The sequence below is a fragment of the Macaca thibetana genome, chromosome 10 (genome assembly GCF_024542745.1).
Source record: "Macaca thibetana thibetana isolate TM-01 chromosome 10, ASM2454274v1, whole genome shotgun sequence".
NCBI lineage: Eukaryota > Metazoa > Chordata > Mammalia > Primates > Cercopithecidae > Macaca > Macaca thibetana.
In genome coordinates, this window is record NC_065587.1 from 81,704,965 (window position 1) to 81,722,264 (window position 17,300).

Here is a 17,300-nt window from a genome sequence, read left to right on the forward strand (position 1 = left end):
CCGCAGGCGATTCGGGTAAGCAGCCACACTTGACAACCATTGAGGTAGCATAACCTTGATCTCCAAATCTAACAAACATGCATTTAATAAACTGAAAAGTATAAATTACTATTACTTTATATATTTTATATATAAAATATAAATAATATTATTACTTATAAAACTATTATATATTTTTCAAAGTAACATAATATTTTATAAATATATAAAAAGAAAATATAAATATATTTTGTAAGTAATAATGTAATAATATATGTATTATATATGAAAATTGGCATTAAGACTAACAGTACATTCAAATCACAGAATAACATAATCAAGTAATTCTATTCAGGGATCAAAATAATACTTCAATAAGGAGATCATTTAAAATATTGAAATAGCTAAGAAATAAACTCATTATCTTCACAGATGCTGCTAAGCATTTATAAAGTTCATTATCCATTTCTCTAAAATTTTAAATAGAATATAAACAAGAAATTCCTGAATAGAAAAAAAATATCTACCTTGAAGAGATTGTACTATGATTCTTGGTTAAATACCAGAAGTATTTATTTTAAAGTCAAGAAAAAGATGAAGATGCCTGTTTTACTATCATTTTTAATAACCTTTGGAAGTACTAAACAGTATAATTAATTCATTATTCATTCTTTAAGTTAATGAATATTTATCGAAAGACTATTGTGCGACAGAATAAGAAGTATATATATAACAAAGGAAGAGGTAAAACAGCCATTATCTGTAGATGAGTTTATTGTTCACCTTCTGGGTTTCAGGCTTTGACCTGTGGGGGGCAAGTGAGACTTGTGGAGGGGCTGTTCTTGGGGCTACCAGAGAAAGGGGGAATTGACCAAGTAGGACAGTGAGCCCATCCCTCACTATGCCTCTCCACTCCACTCAAAACAGAGTTTTGGTCCATTTTCCTCCACTTTACATATTTAAGTAATCAAAAATTTATTAGACATAAAAAGATTCAACAAAGAACAATTTTTAATTCATACAGTAAAGTTAATAATCAACTATAAACAGTAAGAGAATATACTAGGGAAATAATATTACTACTAAATATAACCAAAATTAGCAAACACCTAGGGAATACACTTATTTTGAAAATGTTTGGAACCTATTGAAAGAAAACTATAAAACTTTTATAAAAGACTTAACAGAAGACATTTTTTAAAAACGGAAATACCATATACTTGAAGGGGAAAATTCAGTACTGTGATTATATTAATTATTCCCCAAACGAATATGTAAATTGAACACAAGCTCAATAAGAAGGGTAGAGGTGGATGGGTAGAAACTAAAAGCCTAGAAACAGATACAACATTGCACTCTCATTTGTACGTGATAAGAAGAGTATTTCGGATCAGGTGAGAAAAGGATCAATGATTTCATGATTAGTGTTATAACTGGTTGGTCATATAAGGGAAGAAGTTATATTCCCACCTCACATATTACATCTAGGTAAATTACACCTAGATAAATTGCAAATACATTTGAGATTGACATGGAAAATACAAAAACCACCACCACCACCACCAAAAACTTTCAAAATAATTGAGTGAATGAATAAATGAATTGATGAAAAATATCAAATGAGCAAAATAAAACTACTGAGACAATTCAAATATGAAATGCACTCTGTGTGTTCCCAGGGAGGACCCTGTTAGGAATGTCAGACTATAGTTTTCTTGATGTGCGCAATGCTTTTCTAGTTTGTCACTTATGACCAAACCCTGCTCAGTTCTACAACCTGTGTTGGCCTGCCATCTTTTCCAGGTGACTTCACCTCACCCTGGCAGAATGTCCTCTGGGTGGGAGGGGTCCTGCAAGCTGACTCAGTGCCACAGGGGCCACCCTGGTCATGGAAAATGGGCAGGCACTCTTCCCTGCTGGAGGTGAGGCAGCCTGCTCCTAACCCAACCACCTGTCACAGCTGTTCGCCCTTCAGGCTTCTCAAGCCTGATTCTGACAGTAGTTTAGTTTGTCCTAATGCCCCAGGGAACCCGAGAAAACACTCACAAAAACCTGAAGGGAAAAGATTCAGCAAAATGAAACATTTAAACCTCTGTACGTAGAAAACAAGGTTAACAAAGATAAAAGCCAAAGAACACAACTGGAAAAAGTTATTCCCAATATGTATGACAACATGTTAATATTCTTAACACTTAAAGACTCTCACAAACCAACAAAAAAAAGAATATCCCAATTTAAGAAGTAGGATAAGTTTTTGATAAGGTTCAAAACAGGCAAAACTTGGCCGGGTGCGGTGGCTCACTCCTGTAATTCCAACACTTTGGGAGGCCAAGGCAGGCGGATCATGAGGTCAAGAGATGGAGACCATCCTGGCCAGCATGGTGAAACCCCGTCTCTAATTAGCTGGATGTGGTGGCATGCACCTGTAGCCCCAGCTACTTGGGAGTCCGAGGCAGGAAAATTGGGTTCCTTGAACCCAGGAGGCAGAGGTTGCAGTGAGCCAAGATCGCACCATTGCCCTCCAGCCTGACGACCGAGTGAAACTCTGTCTCAAAAAAAAAAAAAACCAGGCAAAACTGCACAGCCAGGATAGTGTGACATTTCTAAACCCTTTTGTCATTATCACATCACCCCTATGAAATGTTTATATATAAAACCTACGAGCAGGTTATATACATATGTATGTCTATATCTATATATATCTAGATAGATAAATAGATAGATAGAATATCTGTTTATATAGTGGGTAGGTATACCTGCATAGAATAAGATATTACCCCTCCCACAAGAACCAATTTTTGCCCCTTTTGGGGCAACATTGCCTCTGTCAGGAATGCATAGGATAGCACTCACCTTTAGAGGAAGGTGGATGAGAACCAGAAGGGGACGCAGGGGGACTTCCTAGGGCTGTTCATAATCCTTTCTTTATCCTGATGTAGTTACATGTGTGTGTGTTCACATTATGAAAATTTATAGAGCTCTATATTTATGATTTGTTTCCTTTTCTGTGTGTATATTATAGTTCAGTGAAAATTTAACATTAAAAAGTAGATCTAGTACACAAACAGGCATTTATGATATATATAAGATACCATTACATATATATAATGGTATCCCCATGTCTTAATCATTCTTTGATTATTAATGGGGCAGAATATTTTCCATAGACTCATTAGCCATATATGTATTATATATATGACTATTAATAATCAAAGAATGATTAAGACATTGAGGTATCCTTTTTCCCTAATTGACAAGAGTTAAAAAATAATAATACCCAGTAGTTTCAAAGGAGTGAAGAAAAGAGCACTCTCATATACCATTGATAAAGTAAATTAGAGAGCAATTTGAAAAGGCATCAAAAGGAGCCATTTAACTTTGTAACTCTATTTTGAGAAATTTTGTCTTTAAAAACATGAATAAGTACTTAAACTCGAAATAAGTATGTTCAAGAATAATCATTGCAGTGAGACTAATAATGATAAAGTTAGGGAAACAAGTAGTTTCTAACATTCAGAAATTGATTAAATATATTTGGTGGATTTGTTTAGCATAATATTATTTAGTCATTTGAAATTATAATGAAGTTCTTTAGCACCATGGTCAAGAACAAAAGCTCTGGGATTAAGTTGCTTGAAACTCAAATCCTAGTTTCTCCTGTCGACCTAAAGAAAGAAACTGAGGCGAAATTAATATAGAGAGTTCATTTGGCCCGAAGTTGAGGACAGCTTCCCAGGACACACTTCCAAGTTGCCTTGGGAAGTGCTTCCTCCCACCTTTGCCACCAACAGGTTTTCAAAGGCAAAGAGGAACAAGGAGTGGGCTGACTCATGGGAATTGTCACTGATATACAGAAATAACATTGGTTAATAATTGGCTATACATTGCTGAACTATAGGTTGTGAACTATAGGATGTCCAGCATATTGTTCTTAATCATTAGCAAATTTGTAAACCCCTCCTCCCAACCATTTATCTTCCTAACAAATTATCTGCTATCATTTTATTTAAATTATCAAGGCTCTTTCTGTGTTTCTTTCTCAAAGATTTGTAGCTAGGTCTAAGAAGTGTAGTTTTTTAACCTGAGCTTTTGAAGAAGGGACCACCCCAAATATGCAAAATGTCTAAAGTATATTTTAAATAAATATATTATTTTGGCCTTTTAAGTTGCCTTAAGAATGAGCAGTTTCTAAAAAATTGCTACCAAGTAAAGATCTTAACTTTCTTTTAAAAAGAAATTTTAATTAACTTATTTTTATGTAAATCAATGTAATAAACACGTTTTCAAGCAGTGGATTTGATTAAATTAGCAATAAACATCCCCACTCCAATTAGATAATGGACACAGCAAAACCTTTCTTCATGAATAGTGCCAATTCCTCTCAAACCAAATTATTATAGATTCTGATTAATGAGATTTTATTGCATTTCTCTCAAGCCTGTCAATTTTCTTGTAAGAGTATGTTTCGGGAGAATGGGACTCTCGGAAGAATTGTTTGGGAGGAGAAAAATGAAAGCGTATCTTGGTTTCCGAAAGCCTTTTGGCAATTTCCTGAGACCTAGTAGAGTTCTGACAACGTAATTGCCCTTCTCATGACCGTGATAGAAATTATAGCACAGCTCAATTTCAACTAGCAGGCACATTTCTGCAAGCGTAGAATTTAGTCCTATAGGTTCAACAAAGCCAAGCACAATTCAACAAGATACGACAGTAATTTTACATAAGTATAATACTTGCCAGCAAGGTGATATCTGGGATGATCAAACAATGTTGAAACTCATAGAATTTCAGAATTTGTAGATCTGCCACCTTCCATCTTCCCACATAAATACCATAAGATGAGACACATAAAACCCCAGAGATTTTTAATGACTTGCCAATCAATGTTTCCACAGTCTGTAGGTTGAGAAGACTAGACATCAGTTCTCTTGAGTCCCACTGGAGAGCCACTTGTGCTGCTCCATGCTGCTCATAGCAAAAACCAGAAACCATCAAGATCAGAGGTCACTAAACCAATCCAGCTGCCCCCTGTTTTTGTACAGTTTTAAATAATTGGAATAATAAAAATAAGAGTAAGACTTTGTGACACATAAATATTATATGAAGTTCAAATTTCAGTGTCCATAAAGCTTTGTTGGATCACAGCCATACCCATTATTTTGTGTATTGTCTATGACTGTTTTCACTTTACAACAGCAGAGTTGAATAGTTGCAACAACAACCATATGGCCTGCAAAGCCCAAACCATTTATTCTCTAGATCTCCACCAAAAGTTTGCTGATCTAGACACGTACTTGACATCACAATGATTTGGAGAAAATAAATCCTCTAGATTTAATAGCAGTGAGCCACATTTCCAAATCTCAGTTCACATCAGCCAAATACCAAGATCCTTCCTTTAGACGAAAAAACTCTCATTACAGCCAAATATATTAAGAATACCGCTGGGCAAGGTGGCTCATGCCTGTAATCCCAGCAATTTGGGAGGCCAAGGCGGGCGGATCACCTGAGGTCAGGAGTTCAGAACCAGCCTGACCAACATGGAGAAACCCCATCTCTACTAAAAATACAAAATTAGCCTGGCATGGTGGCGCATGCCTGTAATCCCAGCTACTAGGGAGGCCGAGGCAGTAGAATCACTAGAACCTGGGAGACGGAGGTTGCAGTGAGCCGAGATCGCACCATTGCACTCTAGCCTGGGCAACGAGTGCGAAACTCAGTCTCAAAAAGAAAAAGAAATAAAAGAATACAAACTTCATTGACATCAGGACCTGTGTATATCTTTTAAGGCCATTGATATCAACTTGAAGAAGATGAAGGACATCATCAATGTCTGCTCCTAATTTCTCATATCCAGGTGATTATCTTTGGGAAGAGGAGCATTAAGGGTGGCAGAAGAACCATGTGACAGAAATGTAATACCAATCCATTTATTCTGTACTCTTCCTGATAATGCAAAAGAGTTAGATCTGGTAGTGCAATGGAAGTCATTTCTGATCATCTTGACACCTGCATTTCTTCTCATAGACAGGACATAACCTAAATATGTGACCTGACTTTCCACCTAGTGTTAAGTAGCCCAGAGTTTAAAATACTTAAGTTGCAGGGTCCAGGAGTTCATCCAGACTTTCCCTACTTTTGATTTACCTATTTTATGTTTCTATTACCATCCTTCAGGGTAAAGATGTGTATATTCCTCTGAACTATTCACCAGCTTGGAGCCCCTGTATAATTTGAGTTTATATTAGTGAGCCCAGAAGGAGTAGAATAAACTCTTCCAATGAAGAGCTAGAACTAAAAGACCACATAGGGGCCTATGTATTAATATTCATCAAAGGCACAATATAGAGCCTCTCATCTTGTCATATACTACTTCCAGACTTAATTCTCTGCTATTTAGTCAAAGTAAAATACAGAGGGAGTAATGAAATCACAGAACTGAGGTTCAGCAAGGTCCCTAGAGTTTAGTCTAACTTACTTTTGTGAAAGTGCATACCAAAGTCCTGAAAGTCTCAATAACTTTCCCAAGGTAACATAGTTAATGAATGGAAAGGCCATGTGTATCACAAACTCAAGAGTGTAAGAATTACTCAAGTTCCTTTTTTTATTACCAAGTTAATATTGGCCCCAATTCCCAATCTGGATTTCTACTTTTAGTCCATACTGAGGCTCCCATTTTTCAAGATGGAGCAAAGCTTTTAGATTATTATGCAGCTCCCAACATCAGGGCTTTCTCCTGGTCCTTGGTCGCACAACCACACTGGTCAACACTGTTGACCCACTGTTTAACTAAATACAAGCCCTGTGGTCCAGAAACCTAGTGTCTCTGTCCTATGCTGAAGGCCGAGGAGTCCGTGGTGAGGATAGAGACTCCAGTATCCAGGCCGGGCGCGGTGGCTCAAGCCTGTAATCCCAGCACTTTGGGAGGCCGAGACGGGCGGATCACGAGGTCAGGAGATCGAGACCATCCTGGCGAACACCGTGAAACCCCGTCTCTACTAAAAAAAAAAATACAAAAAACTAGCCAGGCGAGGTGGCGGGCGCCTGTAGTCCCAGCTACTCGGGAGGCTGAGGCAGGAGAATGGCCTAAACCTGGGAGGCGGAGCTTGCAGTGAGCTGAGATCCGGCCACTGCACTCCAGCCCGGGCTACAGAGCGAGACTCCGTCTAAAAAAAAAAAAAAAAAAAAGAGACTCCAGTATCTAGCATCCAAGCCATGTTCATGCAACTTGCAACTGTCCCCAGGCAGCTACCATCAAGAGATATGAATGGATCCGTTGACTCCAGTCGTGATCAATCCTCTTCACACTCTCTGCTTCACATATTTCAACAAATCTTTATATATTTAAGAACATACAGATGCTTAGCACCCCTTGGCCTAGCAGCTGCCAAAATTTCCTGCTTTGGAAAAAGCCATGGAATTGTGATGAAGCGTTTCATCTCTGGAGTCAGACGTGCTAATATGAATCTTGGCTCTAAACTTACTAACTGTGTGACCTTGGAACCTCCAAGGGGTCTTGAGAGTAAACTAAATTCTCAAGTTTTTTTTTTCCTCATCTATAAAATGAAGATAATAATAGTACCCACCTCAAAAAATTGGATGACAATTGAGATAAGGCTTAAAACATTTCAGTATATTAGCTTGGCACACTGTGAAGTAGATGGTCTGCATTTATCAGTTCTGTCTCCTTTAAGTAGCATCACGTTATAAAATAAGGACACCTGTTTCCTCACTAGTAAAATAAGGATACAGTTGCTTACTTTATAGAATATGTGTAGGTGTGAGGACTAGAAAGGATATAGAGTATGAGGATTAAATTAAGCAATCATCATACATTGGTGAACACTCATTACACATTATTTATAAAAATCAATAAAACTTTTTTTAAAAAAGATAATGGAGACCAGGGGATGAAAGAGAAGTTATTATTCTCTCTACTTAGAAAATCTTCTCTCATCAGAATTATTTTATCTGAAGGACCATCATAATTATATATCTGTGCCCCACTTAAGGTTTTTATTTACATCTGATCTAATATTTGCTAATGCTTCAACCTGCCAAAAGGCAGGTTGATTTGTGGTTTGTTTAAAATGAAGGCCCGAGTAAGTGGGCAGTTGAAAGTTATTTCCGCCATTTTTCCAGACTTCACCATGATGGAGGGTCTCTTAGCCCAGCAGCAGTGGCCTATGCTCAGTGTAACTGTATGATCTAGACCCATTTCAGATACTACATCTGGCTTCTTCCAGACTATCTCGTAATGTTGGCCAGAAAAACAAAGTCACTCGAGAAGCAATATTGTTTTATAACCTCCATTAGACCGGACGGAAGTGGATCAAAGAGGGCAGCAGAGTGCCCCAAATGCTTCTGAAGGATGAACTCCAAGGTAGAATTCTTTAAGCAGAATGTGAATGCTGGCTTTAATGCAAGAATTACCAGTTCAAGCAAAGTGCCACAAATGTGAACTCATAGCTCTGACTCACAGTGTGAATGGCAAGATGGGACAGCCGGCAGGTCCCCATAACAAACAGCCTTCTCTTAGGCCAGGTCTAAGAAACAGTTTATGAACAGGACACTCTGGACCAAAAGTGGCTACAGTTACAATTTGGAAAATAGTCTTCATGTGGGCTACAAAAGAAGAATTGGTAGTTGTGAAACAGGTTTGTTAATAACGCCCACACTCTTTGCTATTAACCAACGTTAATATGTAGGCCAGTAATATCTGCCTAAAGAGTACGAGCCAGTCAGTATCAACAAAAATTCAGTAGACACGCATATAGTCCATAGATAGAATATTGGTACTTTATCTTGAATCTAGTTTTTTATGTGACTGATGGCAGCAAACATGGCACTTGGCACATGAAAATACTACTTAGAGAGCTGACAAGAGGATACTTCCAGTTTGTGTTTCTTATTTTATTTATAAGGCAGGTTTTGAGTATAACACTGGATAAATGAACCACCAGGACAAAAATAAGATTCATCAGATGCATAACACAGCAATTTGGAGATCCATTGTCAATAGCCAATTTATGGCTGTTATTGACTTTCAGAGACTAAAATGTCACAGAGAAACAGAAAAAAAAAGCTATTGTGGGTTTATTTATACCTTCAGCTAGCATTATAACTATGCTTTCTTAGGAGTTAAAAAATGCCAATATTTGTATACCAAAGACAAAATGTTGTACTTGATTTCCAGAATTACCTAAGTACTTGGACCACCAACTGCAAGTTGACACCTTTACTCAATCAGGGTATAGCCTGAATGAATGTTTGTAGAAAGCAAAGCTTCTAGTGACTACTTTATTTCCCCAAGCTCTTCCTACATTTTTATTTTTAGAATATGAAGAGCAGGAAGAGTAAAGCAGCCCTTGATTAAAAGGAAGATTTTTCATTATTCCTTTAAAAACCCACCTCACGCCAGACCAGTCCAATCTGATTTTCAAAGGCATGGCTTCCTGAGTAGAAGTGGTGAAAGATCCTCAGCCATCCTGGGAATCTTTCAGGTTTGTTAATAAAGTCTGAGCTATGAACACTAAACAGAGAAATTCCATGGTAATGGAGTTTGGGGATTATTGTTTTCTATATAAATGAAGGTAAGCCCCTAGATGCAAAACCGCTCTTAACTTGTAACTCGGCTGTGAGACATCTGGTCGTAGAAACTGGTCTTGCATCTAGCAGCTAAAAATCACTTTGCTAACCACGTGCCCACTGGAAATCCTGAAAAAGGACTGTGTCTGGGGACCTCAGACCTCAGATAGACACTGGCATTTCCTTTTTCCTCTCTCTTCCCTTGTTTTCTTTTTCCTTTTCTTTCTTTGTTTCTTTTTTTTTTAAATGAGATCTTGCTTTGTCACCCAGGCTGGTGTGCAGTGATATGATCATAGCTCACTTCAGCCTCAACCTCCTAAGCTCAATCCTCTCACCTCAGCCTCCCAAATAGCTGGAGTGGTGTGTACCACCACACCCAGCTACTTTACTTTTTATTTATTTTTTAGAGATGGGGTTCTCACCGTATTGGCCAGGCTGGTCTCAGACTCCTGACTTCAAGTAATCCTCCTGCCTCAGCCTCCCAAAGTGCTGGGATTATAGGCATGAACCACTGTGCCTAGCCTCCTCCCTGTCTTTAAGCCAGGTCTAATGGAAAGGATCTTGTAGTGAGCAATTTCTCAGAATGGTCTTAGACACACCCACTTCTCATGAGTTGGCTGGCTGTTTGTGTGACAACACATTCCACATTAACCTAACAACTTTTAGTGATGCAACTGTTGTAGATTAAGCTCCTGAGATAGCAGGTTTTGGAAAGATTAAGGGTGGAGAAAGACAAATGGAGTTGCATCATGAACTTCTACTCATGCACTTCTGGGTGACTGGACCAGTTGTCACCTGACCCTCTGGGCAGGAAGGGGGAAATATATCAAGTTGGCAAAGTTTGGGCACCTTATGTCTTTACTAGAAGACTTCTCTAGGAATGAATGTCTTCAGGCTGGTATTCACTGCCTAGTCACCTTATTGCCTTGGCATTGCATGGCCTTTTGATCTTCTTCCCTGTGCCATCTCCTACTCTAAGCTCAGCCCTGTCTTAGTTATTCATCAAAAGACCCCATATAACTCTACAAGTACCTACTATGTGTCAGCACTGTGCTAGACACTGTGGTTGCTAAGACAAACATCTATGACACCATCATAGAATGTCTGATACTATGGCCATCTATGATACTATTGTCAGTATCTATGGAAGTCATGAGGTCTCACATACAGTATCTGCACCCCAAGGACTCTTTCTGTACTAGAGAAGATTGCCCTGGGAACATTCTCAGTTCAACTTAATAAGTGCTGCAATCATCATATGATAAATGTTATTCAATCTCAGATGAGAAGAATGACCAGTTTTCCCTGGGGAAGCTGAGAAAGGCTTCAGAGAAAAGATGAAGGGCAAAAAGATGATTTTATGTGGAGGAAATAGCACGTGCAACATTGGGAAAGCCTAAAATGGCATTTATCTGAATCCCTCTGCAAACTTCCAGGAAAGGTAGCCAGAGGCCACACAGCTGGTAATGGAAGAGCTAAAGCCAGAACCTAGTCTCCTCATACCCAGGCTGTTGGCCTTTTCACTGCCTATTCTTGGAACCATTCCCATTGGGAAGAAGCCTCTTTTAGGTAAACGCAAATCTGGCAAATGATATGCCCATGTTTTATTCCTAAATACCAGTTTCTCTTCCTGTTCCATAATATATCTTTGATGATACAAAGTTTGAAATTACAATGTAAACTTTAAACATTGCACCAAATCTTGAGTCAGACTGACTATTAGAACACTTGTTTTTCAAAAAATGGGGGAAGGATTCCCTATTTAATAAACGGTGCTGGGAAAATTGGCTAGCCATAAGTAGAAAGCTGAAACTGGATCCTTTCCTTACTCCTTATATGAAAATTAATTCAAGATGGATTAGAGATATAAATGTTAGACCTAATGCCATAAAAACCCTAGAAGAAAACCTAGGTAATACTATTCAGGACATAGGCATGGGCAAGGACTTCATGTCTAAAACACCAAAAGCAACGGCAACAAAAGCCAAAATTGACAAATGGGATCTAATTAAACTAAAGAGCTTCTGCACAGCAAAAGAAACTACCATCAGAGTGAACAGGCAACATACAGAATGGGAGAAAATTTTTGCAATCTACTCATCTGACAAAGGGCTAATATCCAGAACCTACAAAGAACTCAAACAAATTTACAAGAATAAAAAAAAAACAAACAACCCCATCAAAAATTGGGCAAGGGATATGAACAGACATTTCTCAAAAGAAGACAGTCATACAGCCAACAGACACATGAAAAAATGCTCGTCATCACTGGCCATCAGAGAAATGCAAATCAAAACCACAATGAGATACCATCTCACACCAGTTAGAATGGCAATCATTAAAAAGTCAGGAAACAACAGGTGCTGGAGAGGATGCAGAGAAATAGGAACACTCTTACACTGTTGGTGGGATTGTAAATGAGTTCAATCATTGTGGAAAACAGCATGGCGATTCCTCAAGAATCTAGAACTAGAAATACCATATGACCCAGCCATCTCATTACTGGGTATATACCCAAAGGATTATAAATCATGCTGCTATAAAGACACATGCACACGTATGTTTATTGCGGCACTATTCACAATAGCAAAGACTTGGAATCAACCCAAATGTCCATCAATGACAGACTGGATTAAGAAAATGTGGCACATATACACCATGGAATACTATGCAGCCATAAAAAAGAATGAGTTTGTGTCCTTTGTAGGGAAACGGATGCAGCTGGAAACCATCATTCTCAGCAAACTATCGCAAGAACAGAAAATCAAACACCGCATGTTCTCACTCATAGGTGGGAATTGAACAATGAGATCACTTGGACACGGGAAGGGGAACATCACACACCGGGGCCTATTATGGGGAGGGGGGAAGGGAGGAGGGATGGCATTGGGCGTTATAACTAATGTAAATGACGAGTTGATGGGTCCTGACGAGTTGATGTGATGGGTGCAGCACACCAACATGGCACATGTATACATATGTAACAAACCTGCACATTGTGCACATATACCCTGGAACTTAAAGTATAATCAAAAAAAAAAAAAACCAGAAAAAAACACTTGTTTTTGTTGTTGTTGTTGTTTGTTTTTTGTTTTTTGTTTTGTTTTGTTTTTTTGAGATGGAGTCTCACTCTGTCACCCAGGGTGGAGTGCAGTGGGGCAATCTCGGCTCACTGTAACCTCCGCCTCCCGGGTTCAAGTGATTCTCCTGCCTCAGCCTCCTGAGTAGCTGGGATTACAGGCATGCACTACCATGCCAGGCTAATTTTTTTTTTTTTTTTTTATATTTTTAATAGAAATGGGGTTTCACCATGTTGGCCAGGTTGGTCTTGAACTCCTGACCTTAGGTAATCCACCTGCCTCGGCCTCCCAAAATGCTGGGATTACAAGCGTGGGCCACCGCACCTGGCCTAGAACGCTTGTTTTACTATGTCTTCTAATAACTTTGGGGATAAATAAATTCTGGTTTGAAAAGCAAGGCCCCTCAGTGTGACCTCTCATGAACGGCAAAGATCAAGAAGTGTCCTCTTCAACATGAAATGCAATAGAAATCTTAGAACTGACCATTCAGTACCTTCTCACTATTTTAGCACAGTAAGAAAACTAATTTACCAATTTAAATACATTCTTATATCATACTCTGTATATTAAACTATGTTGATCCTTGGGCAAAAGGAAGTATGTTTATAGCGGCCCTAAACATGATAACAACACTCCTGTAACTTAAATCCGAGCAACAGCTCCTATGTTCTATGTGTGTAAATTACAGCATCTCTCCACTTGTACATTTTTCCGTTCTGTCAGTTATATCATTTAGAAAGCATTGCTCAATAAAAACAGGAGGCAAGACGCATGTGTAATATTAAATTTTCTAATAACCACATTTAATAAGGAAAAAAACGGTAAAATCAATTTAATTATACATTTTCTTTAACACAGTATGTCAGACTATTGCCATTTAAATGTGTAATCACTATAAAAAATATCGGGCTGGGTGCAGTGGCTCACACCTGTAATCCCAGCACTTTGGGAGGCCAAGGCGGGTGGATTGCCTGAGCTCAGGAGTTCGAGACCAGCCTGGGCAACACGGTGAAACCCCATCTCTACTAAAATACAAAAAATTAGCCGGGCGTGGGGGCATGCGCCTGTAGTCCCAGCTACTCGGGAGGCTGAGGCAGGAGAATTGATTGAATCCGGGAGGCCCAGGCTGCAGTGAGTCGAGATCACACCACTGCACTCCAGCCTGGGCTACAGAGCGAGACTCTATCTCAAAAAAAAAAAAAGTACTATTTTACATTCTTTTTGTCATCATACTATGGCTTCAGAAAATGACACATATTTTATATTTACAGCATATCTTAATAAAGACATTAAATTTCCAATAATTAATATGAAATATAATGTTATCAAAAAATAAATTTGCAGTTGGTGATGTTACTTAAAATTAAATAAAACTTGAAATTCAGTTTCTCCATTGCACTAACCACATATAGCTGGTGGCTACCATATTGGACTGTGCAGACCTAGGAGTTCAAGTGATAGCAAACAGAAAATATGAGGAGCGAGCATCAACATTTGCTGTAGCAAAGCATGAGGGGATTATGTTTAAGGAGGGATCAAAGGGCAAACATATAAGCGATTGTAAAGAGGTAAAAACTACACTTTGGAGTTAAACTAGATTATCTCTGTTGCTTTTTATTGGTAACCTCTTAACTCTCAGTTTTCTTATCTGTGAAGTAAAAATACCTGCATTATTGGCTTCTAAGATTAAATGAGAGAACCTAAATAGTGGGCTTAACACAGTATCTAGTACACTCCAAAGGTTCAATAAATTATAAGATTCAATAAATTATTGGTATCTATGGAAGTCATTGAATCCGTTTTGCATTTAGGTGTGGGGAAACTCTGATGGGGTTATAATTTAATTAATTACTTGTGAGATGTAGAGTAAAAAGAGAGAATTGTGGGTGTTTTTTGTAAATTTTATTTCACTTACGGCATGGTGAAAAGTGCACCAGTCGTAAGTATACAGCTCAATGGATCTTCACAAAGCAAACATACCTACGTAACAAATGCAGAAATAGAACATTCAGAGAATCTAAAAACCGTCTTCATGCTCCTAATAAAAATAACTACTATCCTGACTTCTAACACTGTAGATTTGTTTTGCCTGTTTGCAAACTTTACGTAAACGAAATCATACAGCCTGTACTTTTTTAGATATCTGACTTCTTTCACTCAACAACAGATTTGTGAGATTTATCCACAATGTTGTGTGGAGCAGCAGTTCGTTCTTTCTCATTGCTGTATTGAATTCCACTATACAAATACCCCGCATTGTATTTTTCCATTCTACAATAGTTGAATATTTGGGCTATTTCTAGATTCGGGCAATGGCAAATCTTCCTGCTACAAGCACTCTTGTATAGGTCTTTTGGTGATGTGTATGTACTGGAATTTGAGTTTTCAATCTTGGCCTTGTTGAAAAGTGAAGGCTCACTCCTCATGTAATTTTATGTGCAGGCACCTTGGATAAGCACAAGGAGCTGGAGGACCTTGTGGCTAAGTTCCTGAATGTGGAAGCAGCTATGGTCTTTGGGATGGGATTCGCAACTAACTCAATGAATATCCCGGCATTAGTTGGAAAGGTGAGAAGTTTGTTAACATAATTGTCTTCTACTGTATTACTCCTAAGAATTGTAACTCTGAGCAGGTCCTTGTTAGAAGTATGGCTGAGATGGGCACGGTGGCTCATGCCTGTAATCCCAGCACTTTGGGAGGCCGAGGCGGGTAAATCACAAGATCAAGAGATCAAGACCATCCTGGCCAACATGGTGAAACCCCATCTCTACTAAAAATACAAAAATTAGCTGGGCGTGGTGGCGCGCACCTATAGTCCCAGCTACTCAGGAGGCTGAGGCAGGAGAATTGCTTGAAACCAGGAAGTGGAGATTGCAATGAGCCAAGATCAGGCCACTGCATTCCAGCCTGATGACGGAGCGAGACTCCATCTCAAAAAAAAAAAAAAAAAAAAAAAAAAAAAGAAGAAGTATGTGTGAGAAGGTTCTTTTCTTAGGAGAAACTGACTGGAAATCGGTATTTTTGAATAAGTATGCAGCTTAGTCCAGCAAATCTTTTCATGATATTGCTGATTATATAATTGCAACCCTAGACATGGGTCAGAATTCATCTTCAAAGACAGTTTAACAAAGCAATCATAATTTTGGGCTCCTGAGTTCCCATTTGCAACTTCTCATAGCTAGTATTTATTAAGCTTTTACTTGGACAAAATATTTTTCCTATGTTACTCATTTATTTTTTCATTCAATAAACCAATTCTTGAGAATCTACTATGTCCTCATATAAGGGAAGATACAAGACATACAAAGATGAACAAGACCTGTGTCTTTTAAATTTATGTACTTTAGAGTCTAACGGGGGAAAAATATACTGAACAAAGTAGGACAAATACCATAGAAAAGGCATGCCCATATTTGAGGAAGGACAAAGAGCTGCCCAAAACCCTTCCTGAGAAAGTCTGCAATGTCTGTGCAAAAATGGTGAGAGGAGAACAGAATTTTAACAGATAAATAAGTTGTATTTAGGACACGAAGAGGGAACAGCATGTGTAAAATACATAGGTTTGGAGGAACTAGAATATAGAATGGTGGTCAAAGAAAAGATCAGAAATGAAAGCAGGTGCCAAATGGCAATGAGCCATATAGTGACAATCATGCCGGCGTTTGAAATTGTTCCTCAGAAAAAAAAAATGGGAAGTTGGCTGGTTCATTGCAAGTAAGCAAGTACATTAATCAAATTTATGCCTTTGAAAATGTGTCTCATCACAACTACATGCAATGTATGGTCTTAGACTGGATTTTGCAATGAACAACATCAAAGGAATGATGATGTCTATTAAGAGCTTTAAGACATCATTAGCAGAGTTGGGGAAATTTAAATTTGAACTGTCTATCAAATGATAGTGTTGTAAAAGCATTGAACTTCTTGAATGTGATCATTGAATTGTGATTTTTGTAGGAGAATGTCCTGTTCTCAGGAAAGGCGAAGTAGTAGGCTTACAAATAACTCCTAAATGTTCCACCAGAAAAATTACAAAAATGCACATATCTAGAGTACAAATATATGGGAATGTTTGTGGCTTTTGCCTCAGAAAAACTCAAAACATGGCTATGTGTGAAACTATAGAAATATAAGGGAAAATTCAAAGATTCTGGAAGGCCACAAAAGACAAAGGTTCACCATAATTTGCCTGTATTTTTGGTATGCTTAAGCAGTTTTGCAATTTAGAAATGTTTAACTTAAAAAGAAAAATAATTTTACAAAGAGTAATTTGCAAGCAGTAAATTAGACTGACTTAATCCACATACCGACGACTGAATTGCCATCTATACTTTTCCATATTCAAAGTTTTTGACTGTAAAACAGTGATGTTTTTGCCTACATGGGATGTTAATACAGTGGAAAACGAGAATCAGAAGTAAGAGCTTAAATTGTCCTGCACAAAAGACCCCTGCCTTTCAGTAGGAATAACTAAAACTGTTCCAAATAATCCCTCATGGAAGTGCCCCTACAAGTTCATAACCCACCCAAAAACCTACCAATCTTCCTGTCGGAGATCAACACTTTAGGCTCTCCCTGGTGCTTAACAAAGATCTTGGATGAACTTCTCGACTGCAAACTCTACGTAAATGTTGCCGTGAACATGTAATATCT

General features: G+C 38.2%; 1 protein-coding gene across 2 annotated transcripts in view; it reads left to right on the forward strand.

Moving 5' to 3' along the window:
• Nucleotides 1-17,300, forward strand: part of SPTLC3 (serine palmitoyltransferase long chain base subunit 3) — a 171,948-nt gene that overhangs the window by 74,620 nt on the left and 80,028 nt on the right. For both annotated transcript variants that reach the window (XM_050746544.1, XM_050746545.1), the window contains one exon: nt 15,090-15,214. In XM_050746544.1, the coding sequence (XP_050602501.1) occupies nt 15,090-15,214 (125 nt within the window). The remainder of the gene's footprint in view (nt 1-15,089; nt 15,215-17,300) is intronic.